The 22,199-nt window shown below is 41.3% G+C and overlaps 2 protein-coding genes across 2 annotated transcripts; one reads left to right on the top strand and one right to left on the bottom strand.

Moving 5' to 3' along the window:
- Positions 1-2: 2 nt before the first annotated feature.
- atxn3 (ataxin 3) lies at positions 3-5,407 on the bottom strand. Its single transcript, XM_053434423.1, has 11 exons — positions 5,301-5,407; positions 3,877-4,041; positions 3,741-3,785; positions 3,554-3,639; positions 3,329-3,395; positions 3,167-3,254; positions 2,959-3,088; positions 2,662-2,825; positions 2,365-2,521; positions 2,082-2,146; positions 3-1,974 (listed from the first exon to the last, which is right to left on the bottom strand). The coding sequence occupies exons 1-11, from the start codon at positions 5,322-5,324 to the stop codon at positions 1,922-1,924; spliced, it is 1,044 nt and encodes a 347-aa protein (XP_053290398.1). The 5' UTR covers positions 5,325-5,407; the 3' UTR covers positions 3-1,921.
- Positions 5,408-5,678: 271 nt separating this feature from the next.
- ubr1 (ubiquitin protein ligase E3 component n-recognin 1) lies at positions 5,679-22,197 on the top strand. Its single transcript, XM_053434093.1, has 47 exons — positions 5,679-5,893; positions 7,887-8,146; positions 8,689-8,767; positions 9,081-9,191; positions 10,326-10,453; positions 10,541-10,679; positions 10,784-10,846; positions 10,958-11,081; positions 11,178-11,285; positions 11,385-11,473; positions 11,561-11,659; positions 11,770-11,927; positions 12,014-12,113; positions 12,557-12,685; positions 12,789-12,969; positions 13,053-13,105; positions 13,217-13,327; positions 13,421-13,486; positions 13,571-13,672; positions 13,759-13,822; positions 13,910-14,034; positions 14,120-14,172; positions 14,266-14,368; positions 14,743-14,791; positions 14,903-15,057; positions 15,146-15,245; positions 15,344-15,447; positions 15,547-15,627; positions 15,889-16,070; positions 16,178-16,386; positions 16,478-16,577; positions 16,709-16,861; positions 16,952-17,052; positions 17,242-17,341; positions 17,429-17,577; positions 17,661-17,716; positions 17,805-17,901; positions 17,986-18,053; positions 18,243-18,390; positions 18,530-18,617; positions 19,141-19,277; positions 19,363-19,471; positions 19,560-19,616; positions 19,710-19,787; positions 19,866-20,036; positions 20,152-20,253; positions 20,780-22,197. The coding sequence occupies exons 1-47, from the start codon at positions 5,846-5,848 to the stop codon at positions 20,919-20,921; spliced, it is 5,229 nt and encodes a 1,742-aa protein (XP_053290068.1). The 5' UTR covers positions 5,679-5,845; the 3' UTR covers positions 20,922-22,197.
- Positions 22,198-22,199: the final 2 nt, after the last annotated feature.

Here is a 22,199-nt window from a genome sequence, read left to right as displayed (position 1 = left end):
GGCAAGCTTGAGGAGTGAATATCACTTTAATCCTGGAACAACAACTAATGCATTTAACAAAAGAGTGTGCTGTGGTAACATGTGACCTACGACAAAAATCATGAATTAGTACTATTGATAGAATGCAGTGAGTGAAAAATAATGTAACGATAAAAACCTAACTAAAAACATTTTATACTGTTTCACAAGTGTATTTTAAATATAAAAAAAGCCTAACAGATCAAAAAGAATAACAAACAAACAAAACAAATATCATGGAATCAGTCGTCCAGTACCAAAAGTCAAACTTTACATGACATCCAGCTCTTTAGTGGAGGCATTAAGCTCTATCCATGCTGAATGGTTCCAGAAGACTTTCTAACTGTAAACAAATGTAATTGTATTAATGCCAAAATATGGTTTATTCTTTTGAATCGTGCGTTGTATCCTGATTCTGTTATTCAGGAAAACATGAGCAATTTTAAACAAGTAATGTTCAGAATTGATTTAGAAGACTGAAATAAATGAAATCTTCTAAGTGTATGTATATGGACACATTTTTGATGTTTTGGTTGGTTCTTTGGATTTTACATTATATAAATCATGAGGTTAAATAACAGTCCACCCTCTTCCTTGATATTTTACTGTTAATTCTACTCATCAATCAGCCAATAGCGTGAACCCTTGACAACCTCAGTGCAAATGAATGCATCTTTGTACAGCTCATGTGAACAGCACTACTCTGTATTATGGCAATACAGGACATTTCAAACAAGTGCAACAAGTATTTCAGGGGCTGTAACTGTAAACTGTGATGTCTAAGGGAATTTTAACGATCTTTTCTTAAAATAAATTCCCTTTACAGTTCGTGACAAAATACTGACGAAGGGAAACAACATGTAAAGTCAAAAACAGACTATTTGGGATTTTTATGTGATTATAATATGGTGTTAAAATTAATTATGTATTTATCTTTCAGCTGCAGTGTGATATAGATGATTTTGATCCCTATTATATGTCAACTTATTCTAGACAAGATATGTAAAATATCCATCAGTTAAAGGTATCCTAGATTTGACAAATAGCTCTATAGAATCATTTTCAACTATCAAGCCAAACTTGACAAAACACCCTGTTTATAAGCTTTGAAATATTTCATTTCATGACACCTGGTTATAATCTTAAAAGGTAAAAACAAAGCCACAACGTCACAAATATATTGTTGTCTAAATACCTTGGGAATTCACTCGTCAGTGTTCAAGTAAAATGATTGATGATGTCAGGAATAAATGACCCACACGTATTAGTGCCGCTGGCTAAAGGTTGTTACAGACTTTCAGTACATTGCAAAAAATAAAAGGATTTGAAAACCACACATGTTCTGGGGTGAGTACTAGAAATCACATCTTATGACCAAAAACCCAAGTCCAATACAAAGGTAAATGGGCTCTGCCATTCTCTAATCATGCTTTCACGTGTGGGCTTTACACTGGTCTCCTGTGGCTTTCACAGAGCATCTGTCTCTGCATGTATTCACACCAAGCAAGTAAACGCAACCTTTGTACTGTATGCTGAAGATTCTTTTCCTTCTCTTCCAGAGAATAAATAAGAATAAAAAAACAGTACACAATAGAAATAGAAGGCGCCATGGTACAAAGGCAATTGCAAACTTGGATTAACTGCATCATGAGTTCTGTGGTCACCCTTTTCCCAGCCCCAGTGCCCTACTGAGTTAGATTAGACTAACTACTGCCTTTACTTTGTCATTGTTCTTTGTCATTGTTCTCTTCTCTGAAGCCTCTGTTGCGAACTAACGCGTCAGCCTCCTAACTGTCCTTACGTTCGCACGTGCAAAAGGTTAGAGGAAGGAGCAAAGCTACCCCCTGTATGGGGATGCCAATCCAGGCAGCTGGTAAACAACACAGGCAAATCTTCCACACCATCACTGGCCGAGCTTTTGTTGTTGGTCCTCCTCAGAGCCAGTGTTGACAGATCCTAGAAGAGGAAGGACAGCACAAGATAGTATCTTACATAGCTTACTGGAGGGACATTAAATAAATAATTTGTAGTAATCTGTAGATAAATAAATCTGATGCACTCACCTGAGCCACCTACTGAGTTTATGTCTGGTTGTTGAGGATTGTTCGGCTGAGCTTGTTGCTGCTGCCTAAACAGTCAACACAGAGAATTTGTGTCAAATCTGTTGCATACATTTTCAATGCACTTAAATGGGGTGGATGCAAAATCATGAATACAACTAGTTACACAGGACACACACAACATCAAATTGTACTTGAATTTACAATGTACTTGTTTCTGCCTATATCGAATATTGGTGTTGTTTACAATTCAATGTCCACTGTGCATACATGCAGCTGAACCTACCGATCAAAGTAGGCTTGTCTCCTCTTCCTCAGTTCCTCGGCTGTGAGAGCATCGCTTGGGCCTTCTCTTTGACTTCCTACAGAACTCCCTGCTGCCTGACTGCCTAATTTCACAGCTCCCACTTCACACTCTGGAGATGTGTTGCTCATCACTGCTCCTAACAAAACCAAAATAGAAACAACAGTCAAAACGTTATAACTCCAAACTGTGAACTTAGAATAAGATTTGTGAAAATAGGGAAGTAGACTATTTGCCACATAAATTATATTTAAAACCTCTGAATGAATCATTGTTTACCTTGCATGCTGAGCTGTATGGCCCTGCGAAGATCAGCCTCCTCATCTTCTACATCTATGTCCTGTCTGCTAAGTGCAAGGGCTCTCTTCAGTTCGTCATCTTCATCCACAACCTCATCCTCCACAGCAAAGTTCATCTCTGCCTGGCCCACAGCTGCTGGCCTGCTGCTCACAGAACAAGGTTTGATCAGTTGCCACAAGTAAATCAAAAGTGTATCCAAAGTAGTATGAAACTAAGACAGTCCTTTTTGAGTATTATACGCGTCCTCTACATTGAACGATCACATTCGGTACACACCCTGCACTTGTCTGGGCCTCATCCTCTCCAATGAGCCTGGGCCGCTGCTGCTGCTGCACTCTCATGATCCGAAGGATCTGCTCTGCCTCACACTCAGGGAGGTTTCCTCGAATCACAAATATGGAATAACCTGCACAAACACAAATTTTGTATTCTTTTCCGCTTTGCATCATCTAATAAAGCTCTAAATAAGTAATTATTACGAAACCTTCTTGTTGTAGCTGTGCAAGGAAAAGGGCTAGATAGGTGTCTGATATCAGCTCTGGTCCAGTCAACAGTGAATTCAGGTTAAACCACTGCAAAAAATGAGAAAACAGTGCTTTAAATAAAACAAGCACTCAAATTGTTTATGTAGATTAACGACTCATACCTGTTGTCCTAGTTTGCGTACAGTAAACCAATGCTCCTTGTAGTTGCAAATAAAGGCATTCTCGTTTCTGAAACAGGAAAGTAGCAGTTACCAGCGGCTTAAAGTGTAAAGTAGTTACGGAATTACATATTTAGCCATCTGACACTTAATTGTAAAGCAGTTACGGAATTACATATTTAGCCATCTGACAAATAACATAATGAAGTTTTGAAAGAGAAACCTTACATTGGATTTATCATCAAGCTCTGGTACTCCCGGCTATTGAAGAGGATCAGCTCCAAGCCCCACACACTCAGGGCATTGCTAATAACCTAGGAGGTTAGATAATAAATAGGGTTATTGACATTCCTGATTTATAAATAAACAATTGTTATTTTTCTGTTACAATAAAATGTGAATGTCCTTTACTCACTTGTATTGAAAAGAACCCACTGTCGTCCATGTTCCCAGATGGTTGCTAAAAACACGTCATATATAAAAACATAAATTTAGTCCCTGTATGGTAACTGAACATGCTCCACCAACATCCACTTTCTGTATCTCCTCACCTGTAAGAACGTCCGGTACTCCGCGCTGGCCATACCTCCCTCGGCCATCCTCATCCTCTCCTCTTCATCGAGCTGGTGAGCGATGGAGGACAGGTCCACAGGAGTGAAGTACTCACCCTGCAGGAGGTTGTTGAGGCAGTGCTGGGCGCACAGAGAGCCCTCTTGCTACAAAGAAAGGAGTAATTATACGCATATAGCACGACAGTACACAGACCCAAGACTAGTTAAGAGTGTGATTTTATGCCCCGAGTTGAATTTCAAGATGCACACGTCTTTGAAGTATAGCTAAACTTAGAAGCTGCCTGTCTGAGCTAGACTAGGGACGCTAGTTCATGCTTATATTTCACATTTACTCAACTGCTGTAATACACTTTATGCTGAATTGACAAAGCATAAAGTGTATTATGCAAACTGCATAAGTGTATTAAACAAACTGCAGTTTATCTAGAATGTGGCAGACGGAGTTTGAAATAAAACCAAACGATTTGAGCACATTACCCCTATTGTATCTTCTCTACACTGGCCCCAGCAAAACAAAGGATTGATTTTGAAATACGTCTTATTATTTTAAATCTATAAAAGGCATAGCTTCTTCTTAACTTACTGGCATGCTCATTGAATACACACCAGTTGGACCCCTTAGGTCATCAGGTAAAGGTCTCCTCACAATAACTAGAATGAACTAAATTAGCCTTTGGAGCTTTCAACAGTTTTTACTTTTAAAAGCACATTAAAAACATATAAACAAACTGTTCCGGTGTGGATAAATAGTACCCCTATACGTTTATTGCTGACTCAAATGTTTGTCCCTTTCCTCACACACACAGATTTAATTATTGTTCATTTGTACTTTTATATTTTATGTCTTATTCCATTTTATTTTCAGTTCGTCATCTACTACTTTGAATATTTTAGATTTATTTTAGATTTTCACCTAAAATGATCAATTCAAAAATGATTAGTTTTTTTCAACTCTTTCGTTTGGTCATGTATTGGTCTTTGCTTTTTATCTTGGAAATAACTGAGTCATGTGAAACAGCCTGTATCGGTTAACTCGAGTTAAAATCGAATGGTCCACACCAGTGGAGCTAAGTTAGCTCAGCTTACGTAAACAACACAAACATCTTCTCACAAATCGAATCAGCGCACGGTTATGTCAAACCGAGTCGTTCATCAGCTCCACGCAGGTCACATCCTAGTGGCTACAACAAAGCTTTGTATGCGCTGCAAAGAAAACTTTCCATTCTCTGACTAGCAGGTGCAGTTAGCATGCTAGCTGCCTGGACCACAACACTGACAAGCACCAGCACAAATCTCTCATCATCGGGAAACTAACGGCCGCCGTGAGCTGCGGCTGCTTTTCCGCGTAAACACGACCGCTTAGCTACGCGTTACACGTTTTAAAGTCAATCATCTCAACTTACTTTCTCATGAAATATGGAATCCATGTTTCAGCTTTCTGTCAAACATTCACCTCTGACCTCCAGCGCCGCTGTGTTCATCAAGGGAGCGATGCCGAGCAGCGCCATCTAGCGGCTCGGTGCTACACCTCTTTCCAAATTTCCATAGACGGACTAGTACATTTATACTCCATCACAGTAATAACACACACTGTTAAACAACAAAAGTAATCAACACAAACACACTGATTACACACACTGTTGCTTTTAAACTATTGTTAAAGCAAATCCGGGATATATCAGCATTGAAAACAACCATAAACCACCACAAGAGGGCGAGTCAGGGAATTTTTCTTGTTTACAATATGTGTATTTTGACAAGAGGCAGATTACAAATGTGAATACACTCGTTTAAAAAAAAAAACATGTCCAATGTGATCAATAAACTAAATAGTGATTGATTATATGTCTCTGGTATTTATCGGGGTTCTGGTCTGGCAGCGTCGCAAAAGGTTTTGATTACAAGGGGAACAGTCTCCTAGCGACACTTCTTTTACGGCAAATGGAACATGGCGGACGGTGAGAGATCCTCAGACGGACTGCAAGACCCCAGCAAGGTAGGACTTCCCCACAGCGAATACACCTGACAGCGACCCCCGTGACCCCGAGAGCCAACACCGGGGTGAAACGTGTCGGTTCCCCTGGACGACACGGTCCGTCGGCGAACTGGTGGGGATAACTCGTACCGGGCTAGCAGAGGCGGCTAGCTCCCGTGCTAGCTGCCTACCATTAAAACGTCTCTGCGGAGGATTTTCCACATCAACACAAACAGTCCGTGCGTGACCGTGGGTTTGGAGTCAGGTCTTATCGGGTATGAGATAAGTAAGCCAGGGGGGATGTGTCAGGGCTGTCTGGGCTGTGTTTATCTCCAGCCGCTGGTGTTTTGGGTCGCTCGCTTTTGTCCAAAGCGCCTCAACATGAGTTAGCCATGAGTTTAGGACGTTTCTCGGCTTCTCACACTCCCGCAGGGTCGTGTCAGTGGAGTCGAGTTCACTGAGGAAGTCCAGCAAGCGGGACACGGACACGTACGGTGTTGTTGTTGTTGATGGAGTCTGTTTAAATTCGAGCCATCACTGTAAACTATTAAAATGATTTAATCTCTGGTTGACCGAGTTTACTGTAGATTTACCGACATGATGTCACTGCCGCCATTAATGTTGTTGATGTTGTGAAACAAACGCATCAATATTGCAACAACAAACCAAATGCAGTAGAAATACATTGTGTGTATATATATATATATATATACATACAAAGTACAGTGAATATGGTTTAAATTTATTTAAATTTTTTGCAATTGAAAAAGATTATGCAGAATCTGCATATGTAGGCTTTATTTATTTTCAATGTTTGCCCATTTCATTTAAACAGTTAGAATTTATTATTTCATTGTTTTTTAAGGGCTCTATGGTGTATTTTTGAGTGTGTGTGTGTATTTTCTTCTTGTATGTTCGCTTCTGTTTGGTTTAGCTTGCCTAGACAGATTCTTATCAACTACGATGTGGTGACACATTTTGAAGTTTATTTCCTCATAGCTGTGGGCTCTATAAAACTATTTCTACTGGCAGCTGACACTTACCTCCATGACAGTATTCTCCACTTGTTTGACCTTTATGTAAATCAGGTTGCGCCACACCTCTGAACATTTTCCTATGGTCATTAATATTGAATTTCAAAAAGAAATCTAGTTACCTGTCAGTAACTTGGTGAGTTTTGAATGGTAGTCAAAGCATCATTTTTGTAACACTTGTGTGGTAACTTTATACTCAATAACATGCTATGCAGATGATAACTGTATTTATAATTCTTGCCACTCAGACATCAGACCATTTCAACAAGCCTGTGCCTGCACTTTGTGTTTTTCATTCAGCTGCCAGCTCATACAAGAAGTGTCAAAACGTCTGTAACTCAACAGGAGGAAAGAGTGTGACTAATTCCTTACCAATGGCTTAAGTTACCTGAAACAACTGCAAATTTTTGTTCTTTGTTGCATCAGCCAAGTGACAAACAAAGAGAAAGTGTTAGTGTCATCCTCAGCAGGTCTCATCGTATTACATTGAAATGTAGTTAGGTACTGAATATAGATGACACGTTTGTTATTATTACTAACACAATCCTGTTGGATTATAAAAAAGAAAATAACTATACATCAAACATTGAATATATTGCACCTTATTCTGAATAAATGGACAGAGCTTCACATTTTTTCTCCACAAATATTCTTTCATCACATTTAGCTTTTTGCATATTTAGTATTAGTTCGTCATATGTGCATTTTCAATAGTTAACAGCATAATTATCATGGCACTTTAATCCTTTAAAAAATCAAACATAAAGGTAATCCATAGTATAGTTAATATGATCCAATTACAAATGTTTTTCAAATGTAATGTGGGTTGATTATAGTTACTTGTTTTTTTCGGAATATTACGTAATTTTGAACAAATAGAATCCATTACTGCCCAACCCTTGCTCATGGTAAATATGAATTAGCATTTTACTATGAGAATAGAGACTAATCCTTGTCTCTCTCTTCTCTGTTGTCCTCAGGAATGGCTGGAGGCTGCAGACAGCAGGGCGGAGCTGCTCCGCTACCTGAGGGAGCAGGTGCCTCAGATCTTTTGCCTGAAGAAAGACTTCGGCCCTCAGGAGAAAGAGGAGATCATTCAGAGCCGACTCTTCCTCCCTTTGGAGTGTTTCCTGTTTGGAGAAGATCCTCTGGAGGGTCTGGAGAAGCTCAAGAATGACAGCGCCTCGTCAGCGCTCTGTGGACGTGTCTTCAAAGAGGGAGAGACTGTCTACTCCTGCAGGTATGAACAGACCTTCTGATCTTCTGTTATGAAATAGCTGCAACTTCAATAATAACTCAAATAATGATAAATACTCATGTTGAGATCATGTAGATGAAAAAAATCTTGTTTTGATGATTATCTCAATATATTCAAGTTATAATACCATAGTTTTCAGGCTTAATTTAAGAAAAACATATTTAATGAGCATAAAGCTCTCAGGTTTTAGTGTGGTGCAGTCTGAGTGAACCTGAATAATATGAAGGGCTGTATTACTCCCATACATGTATACATTTGTTAAGTTATTGTAAATTTCTCTTTTTATTTTTCCAAACAAATTATACTTCAATCAATAACAAAGCCAAGGACAGTAAATCAGTATCAACACAAATGCCCCAAAAGTTCCTATTATGCTGATCAATTTTCTACCACGGATGTTCACATAAAACAAAGTCAGTTTGCATTTCAGTTTGATTACAGCTAACAACACTGACTGCAGTTTCACATCTTCAACCTCAGATGATACATTTTTCTTGACAATAACAAATCTACTTCCTCCACAGGGATTGTGCAATAGATCCCACTTGTGTTCTGTGCATGGATTGCTTCCAGAATAGTCTACACAAAAGCCATCGTTACAAGGTAAGAATCCCTATAAATATTTATATATTTTGAATTTGACATCACATAATAAAGCCTCCTTAATTATCCCTTTTCTAGTCTCTGTAATATTCAGTGCACTAAAATGTCAACTGGAAGATTCTCCAGTATGCCCCTGAAACTTTGGGGGAAAATATACAACATATTTGTAGATCCACAAAGATCAATGTTTGTTTAATTTTAAATCATTATAGGCCTTTTATGTTCGACCATAGTCATGGATTCCCACAGCTACAGCTATTGTTGAAGATAACTGCTGTCAGTGACAGTACAGTATGTGTGTTTATATTCCCAGATGCATGCGTCATCAGGAGGGGGGTTCTGTGATTGCGGGGATGTAGAGGCCTGGAAGATTGGCCCCTGTTGCTCCAAACACGACCCAGGGGCAGCCACTGCCATGGTAACGGTGAGTTGAATAACAGAGCGGAAAGAGGGATGTGGGAGGGGCGTACGTGTCCCATTCTGTGTCAGTGTACCCCAGAATGCTTATTTTCTCATCTTAGTTGTGGGTGCTGCTCTCTCGCGTGTGGCTTTCGCTACGGAAATGAGAAAAGAACACAGAAAATGAACAACTTGGTTAAGCGATGGGGAGGCTGATAAAGTGCACATACAGTAAGCTGGTGGAAAACAGTTGGTGTTACATCATGGCTGAACAGTGCATGGATGTGCTCAGTCGACACTTTCTCCTACCAAACTGCTGCTGGAACACAGCGTGATGATTGGTTGTTGAGCAGGTGTTTGTCTGCCCTTTCTTTGCTGATCACAGTATTTGGGCTTTCCTCTGATAAGATCACGCTCAGGGGCTTTGAGCAGATGTAGAGCTTGGCGGCTCCGTCTTTTTTTCCATAAACAGCAGGTGCCTTCATTAACAAAGACATCGCTGGCCCCGCTCTGGCAGGCTGCCTTGTGTTTTCGACACCAGATCTGAACCACATGACCACAATTGCTTCTCCACGCTGAACACGAAAACCCATCACTCTGTGTCAGACCTCTTGTTGTTTGGATTGTGGTAGATTTCAAAGTGCTTATTCTCTCACAGTGGTGTGACGTCGTGACTGGTGTAAATGCACAGGGTCACTGTATGTTCAGTTTAGTTTGTGTGTTAAATGTCAGACATTTGTATGAAATACTTAGCTGCCATGTGGAATGTTTGCTCTCAGGGGATTTGATATTATTGTGACCAGGTCAGCTGCTTGTTTGGCTCTTCTTAAGAAAAATGTTTAGACTAGTTCTCTGTTGTTTTACTGTGTCGCCAGTTGTGACACAGGAAATGGGGAATTAGTATAGGTTGCAAAGGGCAGTTTTTCAGTTTGGCTACAGTTTCTGTAACGGTGCATATTTGATTTAAAGATGTTTTTCTGTTCTCGTTTTGGGAAAAATCACAGAGGTTTAATTTGCAGAAACATAACTACACGTTTTCTATCAATGTTACTCAAAACTGTGTCACGTGGATGTGAGAGAGGTTCTGGATTCTGGAGCAAGACACCTCCTGAGACTGCTCTACATAGTGATTCCTGTGCGATTCTCTGATTTTGTGCAGGATGAGTGTGTGCTGGAGCCTGAGCTCTATGGGCGTGCTGAGAAGCTGTTCCAGGTTCTGTTGCAATACATCACAGATTTCCTGGTGTGGGAGGAGAGCTTCGATCTGCCACCGGAGCTCCAGCCCCGGTACCTGTCTGATTACTTGAGAATTCATAATTGCATATGTATAAGCACACAGCTCAACCCTGATGTTATATTTCTCCATCCATGCAGACAAAAAGAAAATGCATACTACTGTGTTCTATACAACGACGAGCACCACTCGTACGACCATGTCATCTACACCCTGCAGCGTTCTGTCAACTGTGATCAGGCTGAAGCACAGACGCACACAGCACTTATTGACAAGGAGGTATAATAATGATTTTAACTGCTCTTGACCTTTCGTTTACATTCCTGTCAAAAGAAAGTTGATCTGACTCAGTTCTCTTAATTGCACTCTCATCTCTTGCACAGGGTCGGCGTGCGGTAAAGAGAGGAACCCTTCGCTCATGTCAGCAAGCAAAAGACCTTATCAGGGTAAATACCAGCTACTGACTCTACACCTATTTAAAGCTCATTTAGAAATTTCGCATTGTGTTTAGTCGTCAGTCAAAGTTCATCATTGTTCCGTTTTTTAAAACGTTACAGTCGAACTCGGAGCACATTTCCCTGCAGCCTCTGCGTGTGGAGATCCTTCAAGCTGCCGTCATGGCTCATCAGTCTTTTGCCCTGCGTCTCGGCTCCTGGTTTCAAAAGATCATCGGTTACTCAGGTAACTGCTGCCGTTGTAACAACACCATACCACACTGCTTCACGTTCATTTGAATATTCATGTGTATTCACGCGGACCTGTGTGTTTGTTGTGCAGCCGGCTTCAGGCAGGCTTTCTGTCAGGTGGCACTTGAGCCAGACACGGATAGAGACCTCCCGTGTTTCATCAGCAAACTCATGCTGCACGACGCCAGGATGTACAAAGGCGAGTAGATCGGAGTTTGATTTTCACACAGAGTTGTAGGTTTATCTCAACTCATCTCTTTGTGACACTAACAAGACATTTTTTCTTGTTTTTCTAAAGGAGCTCGCAAGATTGTACATGAGCTGATTTTCTGCAGCATGCTAATGGAGACAGAGTTCAAGAGGCATTTTGCAATTGAGTTTACAAAGGTAAAAGAACATTGAAATAATAGTTCTAAAACTTTTGGGAAATCTTTATAATGTAATTGAATATATTTCCTGCCTTGATCTTTTCAGTACTATAAGCAGCTGCAGAAGGATTTCATCAATGATGACCATGAGAGGAATATATCCATCACTGCTCTGTCTGTTCAAATCTTCACTGTACCCACACTGGTATGTTCTCTAGATATTATATCATAGTGTAGGTAAGGCATATCATTTATATTTATACTGTCATGCAGACAGATTAAGTGCTATCTGTTAACTTCAAATCTCTTCTCTAGGCCAGACAGCTGATTGAAGAGGGCAATGTCATTAAGGTGGTAGTCGACACCGTTATGGATTTGCTGCATGAACACCTGGACGACAACAATCGCTTCTTCTTCCTCGGCTACAACTCAGACAAGTTCACACGCATCCAGGTCATCTTCCACGACCTCAGGTGATTATGCAGGCAGCAGTTATAGCAAATGAGTTCCTCCTGACTCTTTCGATTCCTTGTTAAAGATGTGACTTTTCTCTTCTCAGATATATTCTGATCAGTAAACCCTATACATGGACTGACGGGCTGCGGAGACAGTTCTTCGAGGGGTTCAAAGTCTTTCTTGGTCTTCTCAAATGCATGCAGGTAACTAGAGTGGCACTCGGTAGAGCGCATTCCTCCGCCAAGGCCCAAGAGACGCCTTGAATTTAATCATGTGGCAACAAATTTCACATACTCACATCCATCAGGCCCCTAAATAAGCTGATTGTTTTCATCAAGATCCATGAATAATTCCTGGGAAATCTGTGAAAATGATTTCTCGCAATGTTAAAATTGTGATATAACTCGGGTGCAGATCTGAATCAGGATATTTTTTTAATGGGTTCTCCCCTGACCTAGAATATAACCCCATCCCTCCACCAGTTATGTGGTAATCTGTCCCATAGTTTTTGCGAAATCTTGCTTACAAACAAACCATCAAACAAGCAAACGGACCGGGGTGAAAACATAACCTCCTTAACTGTCCAGTTATGGCAACTAGACAAACCAGTTTGAATAATGGATCTTTTTTTCACTTTGCTTTTCAGGGTATGGAGGAGGTGAAGCGCCAGTTTGGGCAACACATTGCAGTAGAACCAGAGTGGGAAGCTGGATTTTCTCTTCAGATCCAGCTGCGCCACATTCTTGCCATGTTTCAGGACTGGTGTTCCTCTGATGTGAGTTTTGTATAATTTTTGAACGATAAAACCTCCTCACAGTTAAAGAGGGAAGCATTATGTTGCTGCTGTATTCAGTTATTAATTATGTCTGCCCTTTCAGGACGAGATCTTGCTGCTCGCATTTAAGGAGTGCCACAAAGAGCTCATGCAGCGCAATAACCAGCCCTTCCGTAGGGAGGCCACTGACTACTACATGTGCAAACACATTCTCCATGTTCGCCCTTACAAAGTGTCTCAGGAGCCTGTCAGCATACACCTGCCTATCTCCAGACTACTGGCTGGTAGGAAAACTCATATTGGGATCTTCAAAATAATGTTTTCCTGTAAAATGTAAACTTACTACTCTGTATATTCTGATCCACAGGCTTGTATGTACTTCTGTGCAAAACAGGAGCAATTGAGCATCTGGATAATCCTGTAAGTAATGGGGAAACGATGACATTGCATTCACAGTATGGAAAGAATACTTTTAACCTGCACCACATGTATCAGGTATATGTAATATAATATTGTTTCTTTCTGTTGCAGGAGATTTATGACTACACCCAGCTGGTGGAACATCCTCTGCGCTGTGTGGTGCTGGCTGCTCAGGTCTCAGCAGAAATGTGGCGGAGAAATGGGCTTTCATTGGTCAGCCAGGTAAGCTGCTTTCTCTAGATGCATGAGATGTTATTATCATTCGGCTGCTTGTTATTATTTAATAAATTAACCGTTGTTGTTTCATACGAACAGGTCTACTACTACCAGGATGTGAAATGCAGGGACGAGATGTACGACAAGGACATTGTCATGCTTCAGGTGGGTGGCAGTCAGACATAACATTTTGCTCATGCTCAATATACAATGTACTAACATACAATCCTCCTCACACATTGTTTACAGATAGCTGCTTCCAAGATGGACCCCAACCACTTCCTCATGCTGATCCTGCTGCGTTTCGAGCTCTTTGATTATTTTAACGGAAGTTGTTCGAGCAAAGACCAGGTAACACTTTAGGATTCATTCAGGAAAAATAAATGATGTGCGTCCAAGCTTAATTCGCACAAATGAAAAAACCACCAATTTTCTAGGACGAGCTGGTACAGTGGAATCGATTGACGGAAGAGATGTTATACCTGCTGATCGTCATAGTTGGTGCAGTGTCCCATTCTACTCATCAAATATGATTACTCAGCTGGATATGAATGACAATGTAGCGTCTGACCCATGCTCTCTATACAGGTGAGCGCTTTGTGCCTGGGATCAGTCAAGTGACCAAAGAGGATGTGACGATGAGGGAGGTCGTCCACCTGTTGTGCATCGAGCCCATGGCTCATAGTAGCCTGGTCAAAGGCCTGCCAGAGAATGTAAGTTGCATCATGCCCGATCTAAATTCATTTCACTGAATGAGTTTTCAGCATTATGAACAAGTGTAAAATGTTTTCTTTGTAGGAAAGCCACGAAACAGGCCTGGAGACGGTGATTTCTAAAGTTGCCACCTTCAAGTACGTAAAGACTGAAGCAGCTCTTGATTTCAATCCGGACTGTGTGGATGGGGGTGCGTGGGTTTAATCCGTCTCCTCTGCTTCTGTTTATAGAAAACCAGGAGTGTCAGGACACGGACTGTATGGAGTCAAAAAAGAGCGTTTGGTAGAATTCAACCCTTTCTTCTATCATTACTCAAGGTCCCAGCACAGCAAGGTAACAGGATGTCTCATCAGCAGTTTTAACCCATTAAGACCAAAGATGCTGAATAAAAACACACTAAAACATAAACATTCTTTATAAACAACCCCCTAAAAAGCTATTAAACAGCACTGAAAAACAAATTACATGTCCCATAATGCATTTCGCCCCCCCTCCACACACACACACACATTTCATCAGTCACATGTGAATGACGTCACATAAAAGGTGCACACGTTTCATCCAGCTCTAAAGAGACAAGCACACAAATGTCGCACCCGTTCCTAAAGGTATATACATGCATAGGTAGCAACATTTCTAAATGGGTTAAAATATACCACATCATCTGTTGAAGACTTCAATTCATTCTTATTTTGCGCTTGTTTTAGGCAGAAGAGTCACAGAAGAAGAGGAGGACTCATGAGGGCAATGATAAAGGTGATCACCAGCTTTCCTCTGCTCAGCCCTCTCTTCACTGTAGACACTAAATCTTCTCCACTGCGCTCGATAATGAATCAACTCCTAACATTGTTTGTTTTTTGTTCTCAGCTCTTCGTCCCCCGGTGCCCCCGGCCTTCTGCCCTTATTTTTCCAACATCTTGCGTCTGCTCTGCTGTGACGTTATCATCCACATCCTGAGACGTGTCCTTCAGAGAGCTGCAGAGGACCGGGCGACGCACTGGACAGAGGCCATGATCCAGAGGGTACACATGTGGACATTCACATCTACAGCCTCTACCCTGTCCTGTTTGTCAGAAAGGCTTTTAACAATACGCAACCTTTTCCATGCAGGCCCTCCATGTGATTGGTCAGGCGTTGCTTGAAGAGAAAAGCCAGCTTGAGGAAAGCACAGAGGAGGAAGTGACATTCGATTTCAGCCTTAAGGCTCGCAGTGAGTAAAAACCAGAGATCACAGTTCAAAAATTATGTACTTGTTAGGTTTGGGGATTTTTGTGACTCTTGAATTGTGCGTCTCTTATTTTCTTCTAGGAATTGGGTCAGAACACGGCAAGTCTGTGTTTCTGCTGTTGTCCAAGATTAAGGCTCTTCCATCGCTTGAAGCTCAGAAAGACATGGTCAAATGGGCTCTACAGGTATGCTGTTATTTCCTATATATCCATACATTTTCATTATCAGCTTATAGTCTGACATTTATCTTACAGTCTAATTTTATGTTTCTTTTTTTCTTCTAGATGTTTGAAATTGTCAAGTGCCTTAGAGAGAAGTCCAGTCCATCAGCATCCATGAGTATGGAGACAAACAGGCCAGAGGAGGTAACAAAAAACACTGTATGAGGATTGTGAAACATCAGCAGTTTCATGTAATAAATGAATGTTTATGTCTCTGCTTGTTGCCAAAAAAGAATATTCTCACGTTGAGACAAATTCCAGAAACAGCAACAAATAACCTTAATCATGCGACAATGCCCTGAAACATGAGACCCGCCTTTGTTTAAACAATATTCTCAACACTTCAGAAACTTACTGACATCGGGAAGACTCACCCACTCGTTTGTTTTTGGTTGGTTGGTCCAGAGTGTTCAGGACAAGGAGAAAGCCGAACGGAAAAGGAAGGCGGAGGCAGCCAAACTCCACCGTCAGAAGATTATGGCCCAAATGTCGGCAATGCAGAAGAACTTCATCGAGTCCAACAAGATGCTGTACGACAACATGCCTGACAGCGGGATACAGGGAGAGCCTCCTACAGCTGTTGAGAGGTGAGCACAGCCATTGCAGAACTCCATGCATTTCTTTTGAGTAGAGGTAAAGATGAGCATCGAATGGATTCCAATAATTCGAGTGTGGGTTATGTTTACTCCTCCAGCTGTGCCATGGAGCAGAAGGAGCTGTGTGTAGCCGTCGGCCCAGAGCGAGGGTCGACCCCAGCTGACAGGGAGGTGCTGACCTGCATTCTTTGTCAGGAGGAGCAGGAAGTGGTGGCTCAGCGTCCGGCGATGGTACTGACGGCCTGTGTCCAGAGGTCCACGGTGCTGACACAGTGCAGAGGAAAGATGGTGACCAACAGAGGAGAAGGTCAGTCTCAACAACCGTCTCACTTATCAAGTGGAAGCGGAAGTTTTATGGGAGAAATCCAACTTATTTTCTTTGTCTGTCTCTCTATCAGGGTCAGGGACAACATATCCCCTGTTGATGCATCCAGAATTGTCAGTAGGGACCCACACTGGCAGCTGTGGACATGTCATGCACGCCATATGTTGGCAGAAGTAAGTCACTGAACACATTTGGCTATTTTTACTGAATGAATAAAATATTATCATGACAATCCTTCTCTTCAACCATATGTAGTCAGCTAAAGGGCAATATTGATTGTTACCTTACATTTAATATGTTTCAGATATTTTGAGGCAGTCCAGAATACGACCAGGAATCGTCTCCACGCTGAGCTGATCATCGACCTGGAGAACGGGGAGTACCTGTGTCCCCTGTGCAAGTCTCTGTGCAATACCGTTGTCCCTCTCATCCCACTGGAACCATTAACATTTAACTAGTAAGTCATGTCCGGCTTTATCAGGCCAATCTGCACTGAGCTCTTGGTTGAACAAATACTTGGACGTTATTGTTTGTTTCCTGTGTATAGTGAGAATGCAGAGATAATTGGCCATCACTTGACCATGCCTCGCTGGATCCAGATCCTCTCTGCCAGGATTAAAGGTCTCAAGTCAGTCACTCAGGATAACGGTAAGAAAACATGGAGTAAACAATAACTGTCTTTCTGTGAACAGCTGAGGCACAGAAGGAGGCATTTCATTATATGACATTGGTCATGTGTGTCATTATGCCTGTTTGTTCGTTGGCATAAGGGAATTTGATGACAGTAAAATTCCTGTGACATGAGATAGTGAATGGTTTTCATACTCTCTCTTGCAGATAGCAGCACAGAAGGAAACAGCTCAGAGGCGGAGACGGGGCTGTGTGGACAGGGACAGCCCGACTTTAGATCCATTCTCAGCTATGGAGTTCAAGAGCCGTGAGTGAAACTGTTTGCCGCTTCAATATTAATCAAGGTTCTGTGTTTCCTGTTTCAATTTGACCTGAGTTCTCTGTTGCTCCTTAGGAGAAAGTTCTCAGACAGCATAGTGGAGATGCTGGTGGTGTGCGCCACCACGGTGCACAGGGTGGGACTGCAGACGGCACCCAATGAGCTGTGTCCTCGTGTGCCCCTTATGGCCTGGAATACATGTGCCTTCACTATTCAGGCCATAGGTAGGACTTTGCAAATTAAGCATCTCTCTCGGCCTTCATCCTTTTTTACAAAACTTTAAATCTTTAAATGTCTGTCTTCACAGAAAACATTTTGCAGGCAGAGGACAAATCACTGTTTGGATCCTTACAAAACAGACAGGTTTGATGCCACATATTCACAAGTCAACACCTTTCCTATATTATTAAATTATGGTCGTGTTTGTGATATTCCTCTCCCCATTTTTCAGCTGGCAGGTCTAAAGGCAATAGTTCAGTTTTCAGCATCCCAGAGACTTAAGAGCTCTCAGGCTGTAATCCAAAGGCACTTCACAGACATGCTGGGGGGTACGTGGCTCAGCCGAGAATTCCTAATACATCCTATTCATGTAACAGTCATAATTATATATTTGTCCTTGTCACTCTTCACAGCTTTGCTTCCAGTTCTGAGCAGAAAAACCCAGCCGTCCCTTCTGGAGGTGGATTTCTTCCATCTTCTGGTACGTCTGTGTTATCGTCTCCTTTTTTAAATATGTTTTACATTTTACTGATATCAATGACATGTTTGCGTTTGTACTCCCATAATGATAGAAACTAAAGGTGATATTTGCCATTGTATTAACTTGACAGAGTCTTTGTGCGAGAACCATATGATAGTGTATGTAATGTTTGTGTACTTGTTTTTGTAGGTGGGTATGGTGTTGTCTATACCCTCACTGTACCAGGAAGAGGCTGTAGACTTACAGCCGTCTGCTGTCAGCTCTGCCTACAACCACCTGCACATCTTACACCTGGTCACCATGGCACACATCGTCCAGGTCCTCCTGTCCTCTACTGGTACACACCTCAACCATACAAGCTGCACTAAACAAATTTAACTACCTATAAATAGTATATTACGATTTCAATACTAGCTCAGAATGCTAAATAATAACGTGATTGTGATGATTGAATAATGCTGTAATTTCTTGTTAAGATTTTATTCCAGTGGTTGGTGGAGAGGTGACGGAGGAGGCGAGAGCAGCTGCAGAGCTGTACAGTGTCGTGTCACAACACACTGGGAGGTAAATTATTCTAACATTTATCTGATGTAATACTGAACACAACCTTTATTTTGACATTTTAAGTAATTCATGTGGTTAAAAATCACGTTGGGTATAATCTATGAATTAGTTGAGTCGTTTGTAGAATTAAATTAAATTAATTTTTTATTTTGATAGTGGTAAACTGATGTTTATGTTGGAGCTTGTAAAGCCCACTGTGAAAGTTAGAGGTGGACTCTCCCTTCCTGATTTAGTGCCAGACAAAATTAAGATATTTCTCCGAAGAATTATTTTTATATTTCTCTACAATCTATCCAATCAAGAAAATATTTAGTTTTTTAGAACAATTGATCATGCACACACAAAACTGGGTGACCGCTGGGTTTGAGGGCAGTTTGATATACAAGGAAGAATGGGACAGATATTTTTCATCTCTATTTTTCATCAACTTATTTCTTCATAAGATAACTTCAAGTATCAGGTTTGTCTCTAATCGAACCAGCTTGCGTGTCCTCAGCTTGTTGTTCTGTGGTCTGCCCACCAGGTTGGTTCCAGATGTGTCCGGCAGCTCTGTGGCAGAAAAAGTGAAGAGAGGAATCGAACCTTTCCTGCGCTCTGCTGCTCTCTTTTTCAATTGCCTTACTGGAGTAAGTCCTCCAGAGGAAGTTTATAGTACTTCTGGTAGGTCAAACTCTGAGTATTTCATCATCTTAATATAGCGTGTGATGATGTATTCACTCATGCTGACGGTTTTTATCTGTTGAAGTTACCTCCCAAGGACAGATGGAGGCACTATGCAGTTATTTGGCACTACCCTCCAATGTGTTCCAGCTCTTCCAGGAGCACAGAGACACCGTTAATCCGCTGCTGCAGAGGTAAGTGGTCAACACTGAGGCAAGGCCAATGTATTGTCAACTGGCTGAAGAGGGAAGCAGTTTTATGGCAGTGTTTTGTCTTCCTCAGGTGGTGCGGGAGCCCAGCTATAACCAAAGCCCTGAAAAGCAAAACCCAGACAGTCAGGTAGATGTTGTCTTTTGTACTAAAGAAGGCTCCACTTTTATTTTGTTATTGAAAGCATCTCGGTTATAATGAATCCATAAACTCTTTCTTCAGATATCCCAGGAGAAGGAATCGTTTGATTGATCTTCCCGAGGATTATAGTGCTCTCCTCAATCAAGCAAGCCATTTCCAGTAAGTGGGGAGTCAAATTCATTTCATTCATCATCTCTCGGAGGAAAGTGTGGATGTTAAATCTTCTTTTGTCCTCAGGTGTCCCAAGTCGACGGATGATGAGAGGAAGCACCCGACACTGTGCCTGTTCTGCGGGGCCATGCTGTGCTCTCAGAGCTCCTGCTGTCTCAGTCAGCTGGACGGGGAAGATGTGGGAGCGTGCACCGCCCACGCTGCGACCTGTGGCGCTGGTGTGGGGATGTTCCTGAGGTGGGTCATCAGTCCTGAACATTCAGATTAAATGATTATTTTTGTCTTCTCTAAAATATATATATGTGTCCTTTGATTTTATTGGATTTTACACTTTCTTGTTTCATGTTGACAGGATTAGGGAGTGTGAAATTATCCTGATGGCCAGTAAGACTCGAGGAAGCACTTACCCTGCTCCTTACCTGGACGATTATGGAGAGACTGATCCTCACCTTGGGTAAGAATCATCACTGCTTCTCCAGGTGGTGCTTTGTTACAACTTCTGCTTAGAGATGCAAATGATGTACAGTTCAGCCTCTGTCTCAATTGTTTTGGTCTGAACCCTGAGAGTAAATTAGCATGCCTGATGTTATCCCAGATTTACAGCCACATGCAGTATAGAAATATAATCAAGTAGATAGCTCATCCAACATGATCGTACCAAACCAGAATATCTTCTCGAAACATTTCTCTGAACCTGACCCGACTCATCAGGTCTCTTTTGGGTCGGGTATCCCCACTCTAATGTAGACATGTCAATACTGCCTCCTACAGGTTCAAAATATTAGCTGCTGTAATTAACATACTTCCTCCACTCCAAGAGAGCTTCATTTGTATACAGTAGACCTTGATTATTTTCTTGTTGTACTTCTACACAACAGCATTTACATTTAAATATTTAACAGTTGTATTGTTGGTTACTTGTAAAGTTCTTTTTTCAGAAATCTTGATTCATTGAGTTCTTTCTGTATTTTCATTTCCAGAAGGGGCAATCCACTGCACCTCTGCCCCGAGCGCTACAGGAAGCTGAACCAGCTGTGGCAGCAGCACTGCATCCTGGAGGAAATCGCCCGCAGCCTGGAGGTGGTCAACGTAATGTATGCCTTTGAGTGGCAGATGTTGTGATGATTGCTCCAGCTGTGGTGGCCGAGAAATAGAGCACAGCCATCGAGCACCCTCTGCTCCACTGCCCCTGAGGCACCTACACACTTATATACACACAAACACACATCACATCAAACACACAAGCAAACAACCCTGCTCCGATCAAAGGAGGCCGGAGCAGCCAGCCCCTCCCTCGTAAAAAGCCCTGCTGGAGTCCAGAGAGGTGGGACGTTCGAGAAGAGTAGCGGAGGATGAAGGATAACCTGCGAACCCAAGTCGCCTTGTTTTAACTCGATTGTCCGCTGTGAGAAGGAGTTTCTCCGCGAGTCATCTTGTTTGCAACGAGGCTCATTCAAATAAAGACAAACATCAGATCCACACCAGAATGTTTCTGTTACCACTTTTATGTATTTGATTTGAATTCAATCTGTGAATTCTTTGTATTCTCAATTTTTTTTTTGTGTAGAAATGTTTTGTCATAAGTTATAATGTTGAGTTATACTTTACTGGAGGATACGGTCATTTGGAAATTGTGTAGGTTTAATCAGACGTCCTGCTCATTTGGGTTTTGCTCCTCGGTTACGTAGATGGTGCGGGTTATGCTACTTTCACCTTTGCTCACATTTAGACATTATTCTATTAATAAAACATTTATAGGATATATTTTCCTAACAGTTTAAATACTGTTAGAAGTATACACTCACCTGTTTCCAGAACTTCCTCATATAGATACATTTATTGATAGGAATACGTGCTAAGATACTATACTAAACAATGATAATATGTTCCTTTACAAGGTATTAGGTCAATCTAATTAGAAATATGAGATATATACTCTTTATAATTGTTCAAACTTATTGAATACAGATAATTTCACACGCAACAAAAATTGAAAGTAAAGAAACTATTGCAATATTCTATTTAAGACATTAAAAAGTACATTTTATTGAAAACATCTAATATGATATATTTTCATTCATTATTTCCACCATTGTTTTTTTTTGTTATCATGTTCAGGAAAAAAATGTGTGAATATATAATTTTCTTTTTTTCCTTTTTGTGTTGTAAGTCAGTATTACATGAGACTTCCAGGTTGTGGAGAATAAAGACACTAAAGCCTGTCTACACATGAACTGTCCTTGTGCCCCGAATCAATCAGAGTGCAACACCGTTTACTTCATCTAAAAATGTAACCATTTGCAAACCAGTTTAAGAGGACGAGCTCCAGCCCAGGATGTTTGCTTTTTGTTCCTCTTGTTGACTTAGAATAAATGAGTGAGCCATTCTTCACCATTAATG

The sequence above is a fragment of the Pleuronectes platessa genome, chromosome 11 (assembly GCF_947347685.1).
Source record: "Pleuronectes platessa chromosome 11, fPlePla1.1, whole genome shotgun sequence".
In the NCBI taxonomy this organism is placed as follows: Eukaryota; Metazoa; Chordata; class Actinopteri; order Pleuronectiformes; family Pleuronectidae; genus Pleuronectes; species Pleuronectes platessa.
The sequence above is the reverse complement of the archived record's forward strand: the minus strand, read 5'-3'. Positions and strand labels throughout refer to the sequence as shown.